General features: G+C 39.3%; 2 protein-coding genes across 2 annotated transcripts; both read right to left on the bottom strand.

Annotated features, from left to right (window-relative positions):
• Positions 1–1,362: 1,362 nt before the first annotated feature.
• Positions 1,363–2,310, bottom strand: LOC125079239 (olfactory receptor 56A3-like). The gene has a single exon (XM_047692716.1). It carries the CDS (start codon positions 2,308–2,310, stop codon positions 1,363–1,365), a length of 948 nt encoding a protein of 315 aa, XP_047548672.1.
• A 16,306-nt stretch (positions 2,311–18,616) lies between these two features.
• On the bottom strand, positions 18,617–19,588 carry LOC125079769 (olfactory receptor 56A3-like). The gene has a single exon (XM_047693531.1). It carries the CDS (start codon positions 19,574–19,576, stop codon positions 18,617–18,619), a length of 960 nt encoding a protein of 319 aa, XP_047549487.1. The 5' UTR covers positions 19,577–19,588.
• Positions 19,589–20,181: the final 593 nt, after the last annotated feature.

Genomic DNA, 20,181 nt, shown 5'->3' with positions numbered 1-20,181 from the left:
TTCCTTCCATGGTGAAACAAGGAAACACACTTGCAGGTTGTTATTGAAGCACAGAATCTTATAATTAGAAAGGATCTTCTAAAACAAATGATTCACTCTTCTCAGGTGGAGCAGATGAGTAATATGAAACATAATGAGAACACCTTATTTGTTCCCTAGAACCTACCATTTTGTGGTAGTTGTGCAAGGCTTACAGTTCAGACCTTTAACTCTATATCTAGTGGTTTCTTAATTGCCTGATACCCTACTTCGTGTAGGTACCTTATTCTATTTCTCAGTCTCATATATGTATTTCTTCTAATCGAACTTTGGTCACCTAACAGCAGCAATATTCTATTTTTGTGTTTTAATAGCTAATAGAATTCCTAGAACACAAAGTGTGCTTAGAAATGGTCCAATTAATATGACAACAATGTTCAGGGATTATGTTTTCCACATTTTAATTATTATTATTACTTAACCATGTATTACAATCTTTATACAATCTTTAACTCATTAGCAGAGCTATGTGTGCTTACATAAACGATGACAGCCTGGATCCAAAGATAAATATCCAAAGCACAAACCCATTGGTGAGGAGAAATTAGGAGTCTCTTGAATCTATCAAACTCATTGCTAATTGTTGCTTAAATGAGAAATGCATGCAAAAACCCTCTCCTTGGGGTGCCTGGGTGGCTCAGTGGGTTAAAGCCTCTGCCTTCGGCTCAGATCATGATCCCAGGGTCCTGGGATCGAGCCCCACATCGGGTTCCTGGCTCAGCAGTGAGCTTCCCCCTCTCACTCTCTGCCTGCCTCTCTGCCTACTTGTGATCTCTGTCTGTCAAATAAATAAATTAAATCTTAAAAAAAAAAAAACCTTTCTTTTTCTCATGCCCATTTCCTAATGTCACCTAATTGCAGACCCAGTTACAGACCACTAGCAACCTTTCATCATTCGGGACTGAAATTTCACTCCTATTCTTTGTCTCCAATATGTTCCCTTCCATGGAAATAAGAATGAGAGTGCATTATATGTTGCACAAGCTTACCCCAAAGTATCCACACTTGTATATTCACTAAATAAAGTCATGACATATTAACAGGTGTTAATAAACATAAATTTCTGTTTAGAACCTTCCTGGAGGATCCCCAGTATTTCATCAAAACAGAAAAACATGTATGGAAAAAAGCAAAAGAGTTTAAGTATATTAAAGGAGAAATGAAAGGGAAATTATTAGGGCACTTAAGTTTATTCAGGAAGAAACAATATGCAATTTATGCATTTTGAGATTGTAACTCATAGATAATGAATTTCTGCCCACTCACCCATTGTTGATTCAAAACTCATCCTAAATTAGGAATGGAGAGATCCAGTTGTCCTCACTACCATCCTCTGTTCAGTAGTCTCTGGATTCCTTGCTTGATCTCCTGAGTTCGAACTCCATAAACAATGGGATTGAGGGCTGCAGGGATGACATGGTGGAGGACATTTAGCAAGACTGGCACATCAGGGGAGACCTTCTTCTTCACCACATGAGTGAGGACAAAGACCAGAAGGATGGTGCTGAAGAAAAGGATAAGAATGAAGTGAGAGCCACATGTGCTCAGGGCCTTGGCCATAGCACCCTCTGCCTTGAGTCTCAGCACAGCTCGAAGGATAAGACTGTAGGAGAGGAAGATGAGGATGAGATCAGATCCTAGCAGTGTCCAGCCACCGGCAAACTGGTAGAGGCGATTGATGGTGACATCATCACAGGAGAGCCTGGAGACAGACATATTGGCACAGATGCAGTTCTCAATGACATTTCTCCCACAGTAACGGAGTCGTGATGATAGAATGGGGATAGGCACTGTAGAAACAATATTCCTGGCCAAAATAAAAATAGCAGCCTTGGCTACAAATTGGTCAGTGATGATGGATGGGTACCTCAGTGGGTGGCAGATGGCCACATAGCGGTCATAGGCCATGACCATGAATGTGCAGGACTCCATGGCAAGGAAGCAATTCATGATGTACATCTGGAGGAAGCAGGCATAGAAGCTGATGGACTTGAGGTCAAACCAGAAGATGGCCAGGACCTTGGGGATGACGGTGAGGCAGAGCACAATGTCCAGTAGGGAGAGGATGCTGAGTAAGTAGTACATGGGTTCATGCAGAGAGGCCTCCATCTGGATGGTTATCAGAAGAATACTATTGGCTCCCATAGCCAGGAGGAAGAGGAGGCTGAGGGGCAGGGAGAAAGAAAGCTGCCAGCTGGGGGATCTGACCAAACAATTCAGGAGGAAGTCTGAAACCTCAATGGAGTTATTGCCATTTGGGTGTGCTATCATCTTTTGTCATGTATTTCTATAGTTTTCTTTTAGTGATCTGTAAAATTAAGGTAAAAATTAGCTATGGACTCAAGACACGTGAGTTTTTAAAATTTAAACTTTGTTTTATTTTTTCAGTGTTCTAGGATTCATTGTTTATGCATCGCACCCAGTGCTCCATGCAATATGTGCCTTCCTTAATATCCACCACCAGGCTCACTCAAGCCCCACCCACCTCCCCTCCAAAATCCTCCATTTGTTTTTCAGAGTCCACCATCTCTCATGGTTCTTCTCCCCCTGTGATTTCCCCCACTCACTTCTCATCTTCTTTTTCCAATGTCCTCTGTGTTATTCCTTATGCTTCACAAGTGAGACCATATGATAATTGACTCTCTCTGCTTAACTTATTTCATTCAGCATAATCTCCTCCAGTCCCATCCATGTTGATACAAAAGTTGAGTATTCATCCTTTCTGATGGAGGCATAATATCCCATTGTATATATGGACCATATCTTCTTTATCCATTCATCTGTTGAAGGGTATCTCAGCTCTTTCCACAGTTTGGCGACTATGGCCATTGCTGCTAGGAACACTGGGGTACAGATGGCCCTTCTTTTCACTACATCTGTATCTTTGTGGTAAATACCCAGTAGTGCAATTGCAGGGTCATAAGGAAGCTGTATTTTTAATTTTCTAAGGAATCTCCACACTGTTTTCCAAAGTGGCTGACCACTTTGGAACTTGTATTCCCACCAACAGTGTAAGAGGGTTCCCTTTTCTCAACATCCTCTCTAACACTTGTTGTTTACTGTCTTGTTAATGTTGGCCATTCTAACTGGTGTAAGATGGTATCTCAATGTGGTTTTGATTTGAATATCCCTGATGGCTAATGCTGATGAACATTTTTTTATGTGTCTATTAGCTATTTGTATGTCTTCTTTGGAGAAGTTTCTGTTCGTGTCTTCTCCCCATTTTTTGATGTGATTACCTGTTTTGTGGGTGTTGATTTTGAGGAGTTCTTTATAGATCTTGGATATCAGCCCTTGTACTGTCATTTGCGAATATCTTCTTCCATTCCGTGAGTTGCCTCTTTGTTTTGTTGACTGTTTCCTCTGCTCTGCAAAAGCTTTTGATCTTGATGAAGTCCCAGAAGTTCATTTTTGCTTTTGTTTCCTTTGCTTTTGGAGACATAACTTGAAAGAAGTTGCTGTGGCCAATGTTGAAGAGGTTACCGCCTTTGTTCTCCTCTAGGGTTTTAATACATTCTTGCCTCATGTTGAGGTCTTTTATCCATTTCGAGTTTATCTTTGTGTATGGTGTAAGAGAATGGTGAAGTTTCATTCTTCTATACATAGCTGTCCAATTTTCCCAGCACCATTTATTGAAGAGACAAGACACATGAATTTAGAATTTGTTTCATTGAATGAAACCTATGAGTCCTAGCAAGTCATCTAGAGCCACGTGAATTAATGTGCCATCCTGCTCAGATATTCCTATCACTAAGCAGTATAGAGTAGATTTTTTATTTGTTCAAGTTTTGTTTTTTTATTATTTTTTATTTTTTTATAAACATATAATGTATTTTTATCCCCAGGGGTATAGGTCTGCGAATAGCCAGGTTTACACACTTCACAGCACTCACCATAGCACATATCCTCCCCAATGTCCATAACCCCATCCTCCTCTCCTGACCCCCCTCCCTCCAGCAATCCTCAGTTTGTTTTGTGAGATTAAGTGTCACTTATGGTTTGTCTCCCTCCTGATTCCATCTTGTTTCATTTACTCTTTTCCTACCCCTAAACCCCTCATGTTGCATCTCCACTTCCTCATATCAGGGAGATCATATGATAGTTGTCTTTCTCTGATTGTGTTCAAGTTCTATTTTATATATATATATATATATATATATATATATATATATATATTTTTTTTTTTAATTTATCTTCAGAGTAACAGTATTCATTGTTTTTGCACCACACCCAGTGCTCCATGCAATCCATGCCCTCTCCAATGCCCACCACCTGGTTCCCCCAACCTCCCACCCCCTGCCCCTTCAAAATCCTCAGATTGTTTTTCAGAGTCCATAGTCTCTCATGGTTCACCTCCCCTTCCAATTTCCCTCAACTCCCTTCTCTCTAACTCCCCTTGTCCTCCATGCTATTTGTTATGCTCCACAAATAAGTGAAACCATATGATAATTGACTCTCTCTGCTTCACTTATTTCACTCAGCATAATCTCTTCCAGTCCCAACAAAAGTTGGGTATTCACCTTTCTGATGGAGGCATAATACTCCATAGTGTATATGGACCACATCTTCCTTATCCATTCATCCATTGAAGGGCATCTTGGTTCTTTCCACAGTTTGGCGACCATGGCCTATTGCTGCTATAAACATTGGGGTACAGATGGCCCTTCTTTTCACTACATCTTTGGGGTAAATACCCAGTAGTGCAATTGCAGGGTGATAGGGAAGCTCTCTTTTTAATTTCTTGAGGAATCTCCACAGTGTTCTCCAAAGTGGCTGCACCAACTTGCATTCCCACCAACAGTGTAAGAGGGTTCCCTTTTCTCCATATCCCCTCCAACACATGTTGTTTTCTGTCTTGCTCATTTTGGTCATTCTAAGTTGTGTAAGGTGGTATCTCAATGTGGTTTTAATTTGAATCTCCCTGATGGCTAGTGATGATGAACATTTTTTCATGTGTCTGATAGCCATTTGTATGTCTTCATTGGTCAAGTTCTATTTTTAAGAGAACTGTTATGTCTTTGCAGCAACTAAAGAGAAGGAGAAAATTATTTGGGAAACTACTTTGTGACAGGTGAGTCTCTAAATTTGTACTTAAAAGTTTCTTCCTTTTTGTATTTTGTACTTTAATGACCACCTAGACTAACGGATGACAACTTAACTATAATATACAGAAATGATAGCAGAGTCTGGCACAAAATAGGTACTCAGGTACATGTTCCTAGTTCTCCATGACATTATTGTTCTGAGTTTTCAACTATGGCTGGCTTTAATCAGAGATTAAAAATATTATATCCTGGCTTTAATATTAGTTAATTTTCATTTTGTCTAAAAAAGCATTTTAAGGGGTGTCTGGGTGGCTCAGTCATTAGGTATCTGCCTTTGGCTCAGGTTATGATCCCAGGGTCCTGGGATGGAGCCCCCATCGAGCTGTCTGTTCAGCAAGAGAACTGCTTCTCCCTCTCTCACTCTGCCCTGCTTGTGTTCCCTCTCTTGCTCTATCCCTATCTCTCTCTGTCAAAAAAGTAAATAAAATCCCCAAACAAAACAAAACAAAACAAAACAAAACAAAAAAGACATTTTAATTTGGTGGGTAGGGTTTCTGCCAAATAATTGCTAATGCATCTTTATATGTGTAGGTTATTTTCAATGTTTTTAACAGTTGCTTTTAAACAGTTGCCCTTTAATCTCATTTTACTTTTCCAAAGTCAATGCACTGTCTTTAAGTTCTGATATATGACCCAGGTCCTCTTGTCTAGTGATTATACTTTGCATTTGTGGAGTGGCTTACAAAGACTGGAGATGCTGCATGTACTGGAAGGCATAAAGATAAGAACCAGAAAATAGAAAAATAATATCCAGTGTGGAGATTCCTCAAGAAATTAAAAATGGAGCTTCCCTATGACCCTGCAATTGCACTACTGGGTATTTACTCCAAAGATACAGATGTAGTGAAAAGAAGGGCCATCTGTACCCCAATGTTCATAAAAGCAATGGCCATGGTCACCAAACTGTGGAAAGAACCAAGATGCCCTTCAACGGACGAATGGATAAGGAAGATGTGGTCCATATACACTATGGAGTATTATGCCTCCATCAGAAAGGATGAATACCCAACTTTTGTAGCAACATGGATGGACTGGAGGAGATTATGCTGAGCAAAATAAGTCAAGCAGAGAGAGTCAAGTATCATATGGTTTCACTTATTTGTGGAGCATAACAAATAACATGGAGGACATAGGGAGATGGAGAGGAGATGGGAGTTGAGGGAAATTGGAAGGGGAGGTGAACCATGTGAGACTATAGACTCTGAAAAACAATCTGAGAATTTTGAAGGGGAGGGGGGTGGGAGGTTGGGGGAGCCAGGTGGTGGGTATTGGGGAGGGCATGTATTGCATGGAGCACTGGGTGTGGTGCAAAAACAATGAATTCTGTTATGCTGAAAAGAAATTAAAAAAAAAATTCTACATATGAATGAAATAAAAAAAAGAAAAATAATATCCAGTCTTAATTTGGTGAGCAAAAGACCTTCTTTGTTTTAGGCACTATGTTCATTAAACTCTTCCTTTCTTTTAGTTTTTCTTGTTGGATACATTCACTTATAAGTTGAGATTTAACTAATATCATCTGCTTAGCCCAGACCTTGCCAAAATGACCCTCAGCATGTATAACTTATGCCCCTAAATTTGAGAAATACTCCTTCTAATCACCACTTTCATCATTTATATTTTGTCTTTTGATCTTGCTTATTGCATCTGCTGATCCTCCTCTCTGCAAATTATGAAATTTAAATCTTACAAGTCAGAGCCCGAAATCTCACCACAACCAAGAATCTTCTCTTCTTCAGGCACTTCAGAATATTCTTGGGAGGAATTAGGAATTCACTGCATAGAAGGAGGGAAAATCTTGAAATGAACTTTGGAAGGTACAGCCAAATGGAAAAAATGGCAATTCAAACATGAGTGTCCATGCAGTATCCATAGAGGAAGAAGCACATTCTCTTTGTCTCCTGAAGAAATTTGCGATAATTACTTATAGCTCATGGATGAAATTTCTGAGGACAACATAAGAGGAGTTTTGATATGTTCTTTCCACTCACTAACTCTTCCTTTCTCCTTGTTTCTCTGGATGTTCCTACATGCTCTTCAATCCATAATTTATCCAACAAGCATTGAACAATCTACTCAGGCCTAGAAGTAGAGCATCTGAAATCATGTATGTCCTTCTTCCCCTCTCCTCTTTCAATCTTGAATTGCAATCAGAGGTAGCCAATGGCAATACTAGGCCCAAGGATTAGAGTTAATGTCTACTGGTTCCAGGTGGGGACTGGATGTAGAAGCTAGTGAAATTGAAGGGAAATGACAAAAGCAGAGACCCTGTAGGACAAGCTTTTCCCCAGGCTGCAGGACGGGTCCCCAGCATAGCACTATGGAAGCCCTGTTTGACGAAGAGGAAGAGTTGTTAAGGACCACCTAACTCCATAAGTACAAACACAATTGTGAAACATCTCTCCCAAGTATCGTTTCAGACATCATTGTTCTGAACCAACCAGTGACAGATACCTCTATGATCTATGCATAATTTTCTGTTTTCAAGCAGAAGTGGCTTTTAGAAATTCTTTATTGAGTTGAAATCTGAGAAGCTACCTTCTGAACCTTGGGGCCCCTCCAACTGTGGTCTGTGTCCTCAATCTCTGAAGTTGTATAGATTAAATTTAATTCCTATGCCATGATTCAAGTATCTATGGGCAGCTTTTTTGCCTTAAAGCTCCTAAATGTTCATATTCACAGATGAAACCACTGAATTTTCCTGTCTGAGTTCCAGATGATACAGTTCCCCCAACAACCCCTGCTCATTAATCTATGGACATATACATGCTTCTCTGCATCTCTAACACCACCCAGCAAGAGATCAGAAAAGGCAAGAGGAGGACAAAAGGGAAGGTCTCAGAGCACAGGTTGTCACATGTGACTCCTTACCTGAGACAGGATGCAATCTCTACTACCCCATTTTCAGACTACTTCAGCTATACTGACTCAGGAATGGAACAGAGCACAGATCTGGACTAAGAGGAACATCTACCCCATATTCTGGCTAATCTTGGTATTTCTACCTCTCAGGCACCCTCTAAATAGACTCACCTCCAGAGGATGTGAGCAGGGTGTCTGGCCCCACCGATATTGGAGTTCTGGTTAGTTCCTTAGGTATCTGGTATAGTTATAACTCCAGAGCCTCAGGGACTTTGCGCTCTGGGAACTTCCCTATCCCTACTTCTTGGGCCCAAAATGCCCTCGGGGGGACAGATAAGCAGGCAGGTGTGAGAAGAAAATGATTTTCTTTCTTTCTAAAAGTAAAGAGATCTGTTAATCCAGTCCTACATTGGCTATGTGTTTTGTAGGCAGTTAGTCTCCTGGGTGTAGGTCTGATACATCCATCTATCCAATGTTCACACTCAAGTGCACATGCACACTCAGTGCCTTCCATGGGTCCAATAAGCTCACTCAGAAGTTCTCATAGGCTTCCTGCACATAATTATTACATAAGCTCTCCAAAACATGCTCTCAAATAGATTGATGTTAACTTGTCATGGTTTTATCATTGCATTATAATGATAATAATGCAAGAGAACCTTAAAAAAGTATTCTTGTGAAAAGGTAACATGTTTTTGGAGAGAAAATCTCATAGAAAATGGTGATGTAGTGAAAAATGTTTTAAATTGGATGTATATACAATAGGAAACAATTTTTTCCTTTTTAAAAATTTTCATTTTGAGGGCACCTGGGTGGCTCAGTGGGTTAAGCCGCTGCCTTCGGCTCAGGTCATGATCTCAGGGTCCTGGGATCGAGGCCCGCATCGGGCTCTCTGCTCAGCAGGGAGCCTGCTTCCCTCTCTCTCTCTCTCTGCCTGCCTCTCCATCTACTTGTGATCTCTCTCTGTCAAATAAATAAATAAAATCTTTAAAAAAATTTTTTTTCATTTTGAACTTCATGTGAATTATTCATACCTCTCCAATAATGGGAACAAACATGATCAGTTTCCTTATTTTTTCTTAATTTGTTCTCATTAATTTTTCTAGTATGTGTAGTTGATATACAATGTTACATTAGTTTCTGGTATACAACATAGTGTTTGGACAAGTCTATACATTGTCCATAGATGTAGCTACCATCTGTCACCATGCAAATCTATTACAATGCCATTAACTATGTTCCCTGTGCTGTACCATCACCATCAGTCTCTTTAAAGGCCTTCTTCTACTCTATTTTTACCTGTCTTTTCTCTGTATATCTCAATATCGCTCCTATTCCTCTTGCCTTCAGGGAAGTGAAAACTCAAGTGATCTTAAAGTATGTCTTTCTAAATTAATCTTAAGGTTTTTCTGGGGAGGGGCTTAAAATTTGAAGATGAATTTTTAATACAATATTAGGTATGCTTATTAATTACATGTTTGTTTATGGTAGAAAAGTTGGAAATTGAATTTGTAAAAATGTCACTGATTTATAAATCTGATGTTATTCTTTGTTTACACTTAACACTAATTTTTAAATATCCATCCATGTTGCTCCATAAAAATCCATTTTATTCTTCTTGACTGTTGTTCAATTCCCATTATGTGCATATTTCCTTTTAATGTAGTAGTCAGGGCTCAATGGCCTATAATTAATTGTTATCAGAAATATTGTTGCTGTCGGGGTGCCTGGGTGGCTCAGTGGGTTAAAGCCTCTGCCTCTGCTCAGGTCATGATCCCAGGGTCCTGGGATCGAGCCCCATATCGGGGGTCTCTGCTCAGCAGGGAACCTGCTTCTTCCTCTCTCTCTGCCTGCCTCTCTGCCCACTTGTGATCTCTATCAAATAAATAAATAAATAAAAATCTTAAAAAAATATTGTTGCTGTCAATATCCTTGTACACTTCTCCTTATAGACTTATACTAGGTATATATGGAGGAGTTTTTATTCAATCAAACCATATAAAGTATTTATTTTCACTAGAAATCACCAAGTTTTTCTCCAAAATATCTATAAAATCTCACTAGAAATTCCTACAGTTTCTTTATTTTTCACATTCCTTACACCATTTCATGCTATTGAGTTAAAAAAAGATTAAGGATATAAAGTAGTGAGCTGCAGGCAGAGGGTGAAACAGGCTCCCTGCTGAGCAAAGAGCCAGATGTGGGATTTGATCCCAAGACCCTGGTATCTTTCACTGAGGAAACCTCTGAACTGATCTGAGCTCCAGATGACATACTTCCCCAACAACCCCTGCTCATTAATCTCCTATGGACAAATTCCTGCTTCTCTGCATCTCTGACACCACCCACCAAGAGATCAGAAAAGGCAAGAGGAGGACAAAAGGGAAGGTCCCAGAGCACAGGTTGTCACATGTACCTCCTTACCTGAGACAGGATGCAGTCTCTACTACGCCATTTTCAGACTACTTCAGCGATACTGACTCAGGAATGGAACAGAGCACAGATTTGGACTGAAATGGAACATCTACCCCATGTTCTGTCTAATCTCGTTATATCTGCCTCTCAGACAGATGCTTAACTGACTGAGCCACCAGGTGTTCCAGTATGTTACTATTTTTAACCTGATTTTCTCCCAATAAGAGAGCATTGTACATACACTGTTAAGCCATTTGTGGCTTTCATACTGTGAATTATATGTTGACATCCTTTACCTGCTTTTACTATTAATATTCATTTACTTGCATATTGACAAAATCTCAATGCATATTTTATTTTTTAACATATAATGTATTATTTGCCCCAGGGGTACAGGTCTGTGAATCGTCAGGCTTACACATTTCACAGAACTCACCATAGCACATACCCTCTCTAATGTCCATAACTCAACCACCCTCTCCCTACCCCCACCCCAGCAACCCTCAGTTTGTTTTGTGATTTTAAGAGTCTCTTATTGTTTGTCTCCCTCCCGATCCCATCTTGTTTCATTTTTTCCTTCCCTACCCCTGACAATACCCCACCCTGCTTCCTGATATCAGAGAGATCATATAATAATTGTCTTTCTCTGATTGACTTATTTCATTTAGCATAATACCCTCTAGTTCCATCCACATCATTGCAAAGGCAAGATTTTGTGTTTTTTGATGGTTGCATAGTATTCCATTGTATATACATACCACATCATCTTTATCCATTCATCTGTTGATGGACATCTAGGTTCTTCCATAGTTTGGTTATTGTGGACATTGCTGCTATAAACATTTGGGTGTATACACCCCTTCAGATCCCTACATTTGTATCTTTAGGGTAAATACCCAGTAGTGCAATTTTTGGGTCATAGGGTAGCTCTATTTTAAACTTTTTGAGGTCCCTCCATACTATTTTCCAGCTTGATTGCTTGCATTCCCACCAATGGTGTAGGAGGGTTCCCCTTCCTCTGCATCCTCACCAACATCTGTCATTTCCTGACTTGTTAATTTTGGCCATTCTAACTGGTGAAAGGTGGTATCTCATTGTGGTTTTGATTTGTATTTCACTGATGGCAGGTGATGTTGACCACTTTTTCATATATATGTTGGCCATTTGAATGTCTTCTTTGCAGAAATGTCTGTTAATGTCTTCTGCTCATTTCTCGACTAGATTATTTGTTCTTTGGGTGTTGAGTTTGATAATTTCTTTGTAGATTTTGGATACTAGCCCTTTATCTGATATGTCATTTGTAAATATCTTTTCCCATTCTGTCAGTTGTCTTTAGATTTTGTTAACTGTTTCCATTGCCGTGCAAAAGCTTTTGATCTTGCTGAAATCCCAATAGTACATTTTTACCCTTGCTTCTCTTGCATTTGGCAATATTTCTAGGAAGAAGTTGCTGTGGCTGAGGTCAAAGTTGTTGCTGCCTGTATTCTTCTCAAGAATTTTGATGGATTCCAGCCTCACACTGAGGTCTTTCATCCATCTGGAGTCTATTTTTGTGCATGGTGTAACGAAATGGTACAGTTTCATTCTTTTGCATGTGGAAGTCCAATTTTCCCAAGACCATTTGTTGAAGAGACTGTCTTTTTTTCCATTGGACATTCTTTTCCTGCTTTGTCGAAGATTAGTTAACCATAGAGTTGAGGATCCATTTCTGGGCTCTCTCTTCTGTTCCATTGATCTATGTAGCTGTTTTTGTGCCAGTATCCTACTGTCTTGATGATTACAGCTTTGTAATAGAGCTTGAAGCCTTGAATTGTGATGCTTACGACTTTGGCTTTATTTTTCAACATTCCTCTGGCTATTCTGGATCTTTTCTGGTTACATATAAAGTTTAGGATTACCTGTTCCATTTCTTTGAAAAAAATTAATGGTGTTTTGATAGGGATTGCATTAAATGTATAGATTGTTTTAAGTAGCATAGACTTTTTCACAAAATTTGTTCTTCCAATCCATGAGCATGGAACGTTTTTCAATTTCTTTGTGTCTTCCTCAATTTCTTTCATGAATACTCTGTAGTTTTCTGAGTACATTTTCTTTGCCTCTTTAGTTAGATTTATCCCTAGGTATCTTATGGTTTTGGGTGCACTTGTATATGGGATTGACTCCTTAATTTCTCTTTCTTCGGTCTTGTTGTTGGTGTATAGAAATGCAACTGATTCCTATGCATTGATTTTTCTATCCTGACACTTTACACAATTCCTGCATTAGTTCTAGCAGTTTTGGAGTGGAGTCTTTTGGGCTTTCCACATAAAGTATCATATCATCTGCAGAAAGTGAGAGTTTGATTTCTTTGCCAATTCAGATGCCTTTAATTATATTTGTTGTCTGATTGCTGGGGCTAGGACTTCTAGTACTATGTTGAATAGCAGTGGTGATAGTGGACATCCCTGCCGTGTTCCTGACCTTAGGAGAAAAGCTCTCAGTTTTTCCCCATTTCAGAATGATATTCACTGTGGGTTTTTCATAGGTGGCTTTGATGATATTGAGGTATGTACCCTCTCTCCCTACACTGTGAAGAATTTTGATCAAGAAAGGATGGTGTACTTTTTCAAATGCATTTTCAGCATCTATTGAGAGTATCATATGGTTCTTGTTCTTTCTTTTATTAATGTGTTGTATCACATTGATTTGCGGATGTTGAACCAACCTTGCAGCCCAGGAATAAATCCCACTTGGTTGTGGTGAATAATCCTTTTACTGTACTGTTGGATCCTATTGGCTAATATTTTGGTGAGAATTTTTGCATCTGTGTTCATCAAGGATGTTGGTCTGTAATTCTCTTTTTTGATGGGATCCTTATATGATTTTGAGATCAAGGTGATGCTGGCCTCATAAAGTGAGTTTGGAAGTTTTCCTTCCATTTCTATTTTTTTGGAACAGTTTCAGGAGAATAGGTATGAATTCTTCTTTAAATGTTTGGTAGAATTCCTCTGGAAAGCCATCTGGCCCAGGGCACTTGCTTCTTGGAAGATTTTTGATGACTGCTTCAAATCTTACTGGTTATGGGTCTGTTCAGGTTTTCTATTTCTTCCTGGTTCAGTTTTGGTAGTTTATACAGCTCTAGGAATGCATCCATTTCTTTCAGATTGTCAAAATTGTATAGTTGCTCATAATAAATTCTTATAATTGTTTGCATTTCTTTGGTGTTGGTTGTGATATCTCCTCTCTCATTCATGATTTTATTACCTTGGGTCCTTTCTCTCTCTCTCTCTCTCTCTCTCTCTCTTTTGATAAGTCTGGCCTAGGGTTTATCAGTCTTATTAACTCTTTTAAATAACCAGTTCCTAGTTTCGTTGATCTGCTCTAATATTCTTTTGGTTTCTAGTTCATTGATTTCTGCTCTGATCTTTATTATTTCTCTTTTCCTGCTGGGTTAGGTTTTCTTTGCTGTTCTTTCTCCAGGTCCTTTAGGTGTAAGGTTAGGTTGTGTACTTGAGACCTTTCTTGTTTCTTGAGAAAGGTTTGTATCACTATATACTTTCCTCTCAGGACCACCTTTGCTGTGTCCCAAAGATTTTGAACTGTTGTGTTTTCATGAGTTTTTAAATTCTTCTTTAATTTCCTGGTTGGCCCATTCATTCTTTAGTAGGATGCTCTTTAGCCTCCATGTGTTTGAATTCTTTCCAACTTTCCTCTTGTCTTTGAGTTCTAGCTTCAGAACACTGTGTTCTGAAAATATGTAGGGAATGATCCCAATCTTTTGGTTCTGGCTAAGACCTGATTTGTGACCCAGGATGTGAATGTTCCATGTGCACTAGAGAAGAATGTGTATTCTGTTGCTTTGGGATGAAATGTTCTGAATATATCTGTGATGTCCATCTGGTCCAGTGTGTCATTTAAGGCTTTTATTTCCTTGTTCATTTTTTTTGTTTGAATGATCTGTCCATTTCAGTGAGGAGGGTGTTAAAGTCGCCTACTATTGTTTTATTATTGTTGATGTGTTTCTCTGATTTGTTATTTATTGGTTTAGTTGGCTGCTTCCATCTCAGAGGCATAGATATTTAACATTATTAGATCTTCTTGTTGAACAGACCCTTTGAGTATGATATATAGTGTCCCTCTTCATCTCTTATTATAGTCTTTGGATTAAAATCTAATTGATCTGATATAAGGATTGCCACCCCAGCTTTCTTTTGATGCCCATTAGCATGGTAAATGGCTCTCCACCCCCTCACTTTAAATCTGGAGGTGTCTTTGGGTCTGAAATGAGTTTTTTGTAGACAGCATATTGATGGGTTTTGTTTTTTTTAATCCACTCTGGTACCCTGTGTCTTTTGATTGGGGCACTTAGCCCATTTACATTCAGAGTAACTACTGAAAGATATGAATTTAGTGCCATTGTATTGCCTGTAAGGTGACTGTTACTGTTTATTGTCTCTGTTCCTTTCTGGTGTACTACTTTTAGGCTCTCTCTTTGTTTAGAGGACCCCTTTCAGTATTTCCTGTAAATCTGGTTTGGTGTTTACAAATTCTTTTAGTTTTTGTTTGTCCTGGAAGGTATTTATCTCTCCTATTTTCAATGATAGCTGTGATGGATATAGTATTTTTGGCTGCATGTTTTTCTCGTTTAGTGCTCTGAATATATCATGCCTGCCATGTTCTTTCCTGCCTGCCAGGTCTCTGTGGATAAGTCTGTTGCCAATCTAATATTTTTAACATTGTATGTTACAGAGTTCTTGTCTTGTCTGCTTTCAGGATTTTCTCTTTGTCACTAAGACTTGTAAGTTTTACTATTAGATGATGAGGTGCAGACCTATTTTTATTGATTTTGAGGGGGGTTCTCTGCACCTCCTGGATTTTGATGCTTATTCCCTTTGCCATATTAGGGAAATTCTCTACCATAATTTGCTCCAAAACACCTTCTGCCCCCCTCCCTCTTCTTCTTCTGGATTCCCAATTATTCTAATATTGTTTCATCTTATGGTATCACTTATCTCTCAAATTCTTCCCTCATGGTCCAGTAGTTCTTTGTCTCTCTTCTGCTTAGCTTCTTTATTCTCTGTCATTTGGTCTTCTATACCACTAATTCTCTTTTCTTCCTCATTTATCCTAGCAGTAAAAGTTTCCATTTTGGATTGCACCTCATTAATAGCTTTTTTGTTTCAGCTTAGTTAGATGTTAGTCCTTTATTTCTCCAGAAAGGGCTTGTATTTCTCCAGACAGATTTTCTCTAATATCTTTCATGCATTTTTCGAGCCCAGATAGCACCTTGACAATCATCCTGAACTCTAGATCTGACATATTACCAGTGTCTGTATTGATTAGGTCCCTAGCCTTTGGTACTGCCTCTTGTTCTTTTTTTTTTTTTTTTTTTTGTGGTGAGTTTTTCCGCCTTGTCATTTTATCCAAATAAGAATATATGAATGAGAGAATAAAATACTAGAGGGTGGCGAAGACGCCAGAAATATGTATGCTAACCAAATCAGAGAGACCCCTAATTGGGGAGAGAAGAAGGGGGCAAAAAAGTAGTAAAAAAATTAATGAAATTAAAAAAATATATATATATATATATTAGACTGATGAATAGAACAGAGCAACCCACTTGATTTTGGGTATATTTTGGTCTTTTTAGAAGAAATTTTAAAGAAAGAAAAGCATATATATATATATATATATGTAAACACAATGAATAAGGGTAAACATGACTGTAAAGATGAAAATTAAAAACAATTCTAAAAAAGGAATTGATAAGATAAGTTGTTTGGACAAAGAAAGAAAAATAAAATGGAGAGAATTTGCTCTGTCTGGAAACTGGAACATAGCCCTGTGCTAGATTTTTTTTTTAAGATTTTATTTATTTATTTGACAGAGAGAGAGATCACAAGTAGACAGAGAGGCCGGCAGAGAGAGGGGGGTAAGCAGGCTCCCTGCCGAGCAGAGAGCCTGACACAGGGCTCTATCCCAGGACCCTGAGATCACGACCCGAGCTGAAGGCAGAGGCTCTAACCCACTGAGCCACCCAGGCGCCCCTATCCCTGTGCTAGATTTATGGTATATTTTGATCTATTAGAAGAAATTGTATCCCAAGATTTTTTAGAAGAAAAAAACATATATGTATACAAAAAATAAAGGTAGATACAATGAAGGATAAAATATGACTGTAATAATGAAGGTTTAAAAAGATATATATATATTTTAGAAAGGCATTGTTAAGATAAACTAGTTAAAAAACGTTAAAAGAGGAATGAGGAAAAGTTAAAAAAATAGAATAAGAAAAAAATAAAATTAAAAAAATTTAATTAACTTTGCAAGACTAAATAATCATGGGGAGAAATCCATGAATTCATGGGGAGAAATCCATGAATTCTGTGCTTTGCTTTCCCATCCTCTGGAATTCCACTCTTCTCCTTGATCAGTGAACTTGGTCTTGGCTGGATGTTCTTGCTGATCTTCTGGATAAGGGGCCTGTTGTAGTGATTCTCAAATGTCTTTGCCTGAGGTGGAATTGCACTGCCCTTGCCAGGGACTGGGCTAAGGAATCTGCTTGGGGGCTTTTGGGAGCTTTTGTTCCCTGAATGCTTTCCATAGAGCTCTGGAGGACAGGAGTAAAAATGGTGGCCTCCCAATCTCCAGCTGAGAGCTTGTGGCCCCACCCCTCAGTGCGCCCTTGGAGAAAAGTGTTCAGTCACTCCCATCTCCCTAGTCTCTGGTTGCGCTCCGAGCTCACCCACCCTGTGACTGAACATTTCTATCTCTGGTGTGCAGCTGTGTTTGGAGTCTCCAAACTCAGAAGATTCCTGCCACACTGCTACTCCAGAGCAGGAAGGTGAGACTCTCCAGATCTGCCACTTGTGGGGGTCCCTGATCAAAGAGCAGATCACAGTTTAAGGTAACCCAAAGCTGAGAGCTCACTCCTCAGCTCCATCTCTGTAGTCAGCTTCCCTGCTCTGATACTTGTGAGCTCTGCTACACTCACACACCCCTGATCCTTTGGTGACCCCGTGGGACCTGAGACCACACTGTCCCCATGAGGGCTTCACCCATGCTTAGCCTCTGGAGTGATATCCCTCAGTGAAGCAGACTTCTAAAAGTTCAGATTTTGTGCTCAGTTGCTCCACCACTTGCCAGGAGCCAGCCCCTCTCACCACAATCTGTCTTCCAGTGGCTTTGGATTTGCTTCTCTGCAAGTCCTACCTTTCAGAAAGTGGTTGATTTTCTGTTTCTAGATATGCACTCTTCTCTTTGATCTCCTGTTGTGTTTGTAGGTGTTCAGAATGGTTTGATAACTATCTAGCTGAACTGCAACCCAATGTCATCTCAGTCTGCTACTCCTCTGCTATCTTGACTCCCTTTTTTTTTTGTTGGATACTATTTTTAAATACTGTGGTTAGGGAGACCCAATGGACCTGAGGGAAGGAGCTATGTGTCCAGAGGAACAACAAGCAAAAGTCTCAGAGACAGGGATGTGGTTCATATTTTTGAGAATCTGTTAGGGAGGCAGTTTTGACTGAAGGACTGAAGGAGATCAGATATATAAAGGAGCCCCCACCTACAGAAATGAATTCCCCTCTCCTCTGGGGTTATTTATGTGTTTTAATCTAATTCTTATTACAGTAATTTTACATGTTTTTGGCTCCCACCCCCAGGACTTTAGAGTAATAGGATCAAGATTTATGTATGTTAGAGTTCCATTTTCTAGTTCAACGCTGGATGTAAAATAACTTTCAAAATATATTTGAATGCCCAAGGGAAAGGTTAAAGCATAATGGTTATTTTCAACATTTTTTAACAGTTGTTTTAAATCTCATTTTACTTTTTCAAAGTCAATTCACTGTCTTTAAGTTCTGATACTTCCCATAAGCCACACATCTTTAAGTGAGTATGGATTTTCCATCACACTGACTCTAAAAGGGACTTCATTCAAGAACAGACAATGAAGTATGATGATTGCCTCATGAAAATTCATAGCCCCTGGTATGGGTACTATGATGAGACTTTTACATCTATATCCTTAGTCACTTCCTGAAAACGATGGAAAGTAAGAGATGTGATTTGACTGGAGGTAAGAGGAAACCAAGCAGTTCATATCTTCAGGCCTGTCCAGAGAGATGATGAGGATTGCAATTTTATCTCCAAGTTCTTGCTTTGCAACTGTGATTTGAGTGGTTGTGGTTGAGAAAAGTCAAGCTAGAACACAACTAGTTACTGCTCTTTCCCACTCTCCTCAGTAATTTCCCAATCCCCTCTTTAATCTCCTGGGTTCGTACCCCATAGACAATGGGGTTGAGAGCTGCAGGAATTACATGGTGTAGGACATTAAGTAAGATGGGGATATCAGGGGAAATTTTTTTCTTGGCAATATGGGTAAAAACAAAGACCAGAAGGATGGTGCTGAAGAAAAGGATGAGAATGAAGTGGGAGCCACATGTGCTCAGAGCTTTGGCAGCTGCCCCTTTTGCCTTGAGTCTAAGAATGGCTCTTAGAATGAAGGTATAGGAGAGGAAGATGAGGATGAGGTCAGAGCCCAGAAGAGTCCAGGCCACAATTAACTGGTATATTTTGTTAAGGACAACGTTATCACAGGAGAGCTTGGACACAGAGAGGTTGGCACAGATACAGTTCTCAATTATATTTTTTCCACAATAATGGAGCCGGGCAGAGAGGATGGGAATGAACATAGTAAGAAATGCATTCCTGGCCAAAATAAAAATAGCAGCCTTAGCTACAAATTGGTCAGTGATAATGGATGGGTACCTCAGTGGGTGGCAGATGGCTACATAGCGGTCATAGGCCATGACCATGAATGTGCAGGACTCCATGCCAAGACAGGAATTCATGATGTACATCTGGAGGAAGCAGGCATAGAAGCTGATGGACTTGAGGTCAAACCAGAAGATGGCCAGGACCTTGGGGATGACGGTGAGACAGAGCACAATGTCCAGTAGGGAGAGGATGCTGAGTAAGTAGTACATGGGCTCGTGCAGAGAGGCCTCCAGCCAGACAGTGATCAAGAGGGTGGCATTGGCTCCCATGGCCAGGAAGAAGAGGAGGCTGAGGGGCAGAGACAGCCAGTGCTGCCAGCTGGGAGACCTGACAAAGCAATTCAGGATAAAGTCCGAGACTTCGACAGAGAGGTAGCTGCTGTTATAAGGTAGCATTAGCAGTGACTTTAGTAATGCAGATATCTTTGAGTAACTAAAGAAGAGAGAAGGAATTAACCTATCATAGACTCTGATGACTATGTACTTAGCTTATAAAATCTATGAGGGTAACACCTACCCCACCACCCTTTTCCTAGCACAAATTTTTTTTGGCACATGAGAGGTGGTTAATAGACATTTGTTGAATATACAATATAGTGTTTCCTCATCTTTGTTCTTTCGTCTGTATTTCATCTTACAGTTTCTCTTGCATGAATGCATATTTTCAGTTTGATTGCCTGGTTAATATTAAGTAAATCAAAAACTAAGTATCAAATTTTATTTAAATGAAACACACAAAATCAAAGGCTGAAAAAACATTTTGGTTTAAATTTTATAAGGTACAGAAATGTATTCCAAGAGCTTGATGGGATCAACTATTAAGATCTTAAGGATGTAAATGATGATAGTATCCAGTGTCAAGATGAACTGGAGTACTTAGAGCCAATTTCCCACTGAAGATATATACAACTCATTTTTATGATTATGTCTGTATCTAATCTCTTTTTTATTAATACCTAGCTCCCTACTCATACATATATCTACACCTAATTTATACCTCT

This window comes from Lutra lutra, chromosome 10 (genome assembly GCF_902655055.1).
Source record: "Lutra lutra chromosome 10, mLutLut1.2, whole genome shotgun sequence".
Taxonomy (NCBI): domain Eukaryota; kingdom Metazoa; phylum Chordata; class Mammalia; order Carnivora; family Mustelidae; genus Lutra; species Lutra lutra.
Note: the sequence above shows the minus strand (reverse complement) of the source record. Positions and strands in the feature narration are given on the sequence as shown.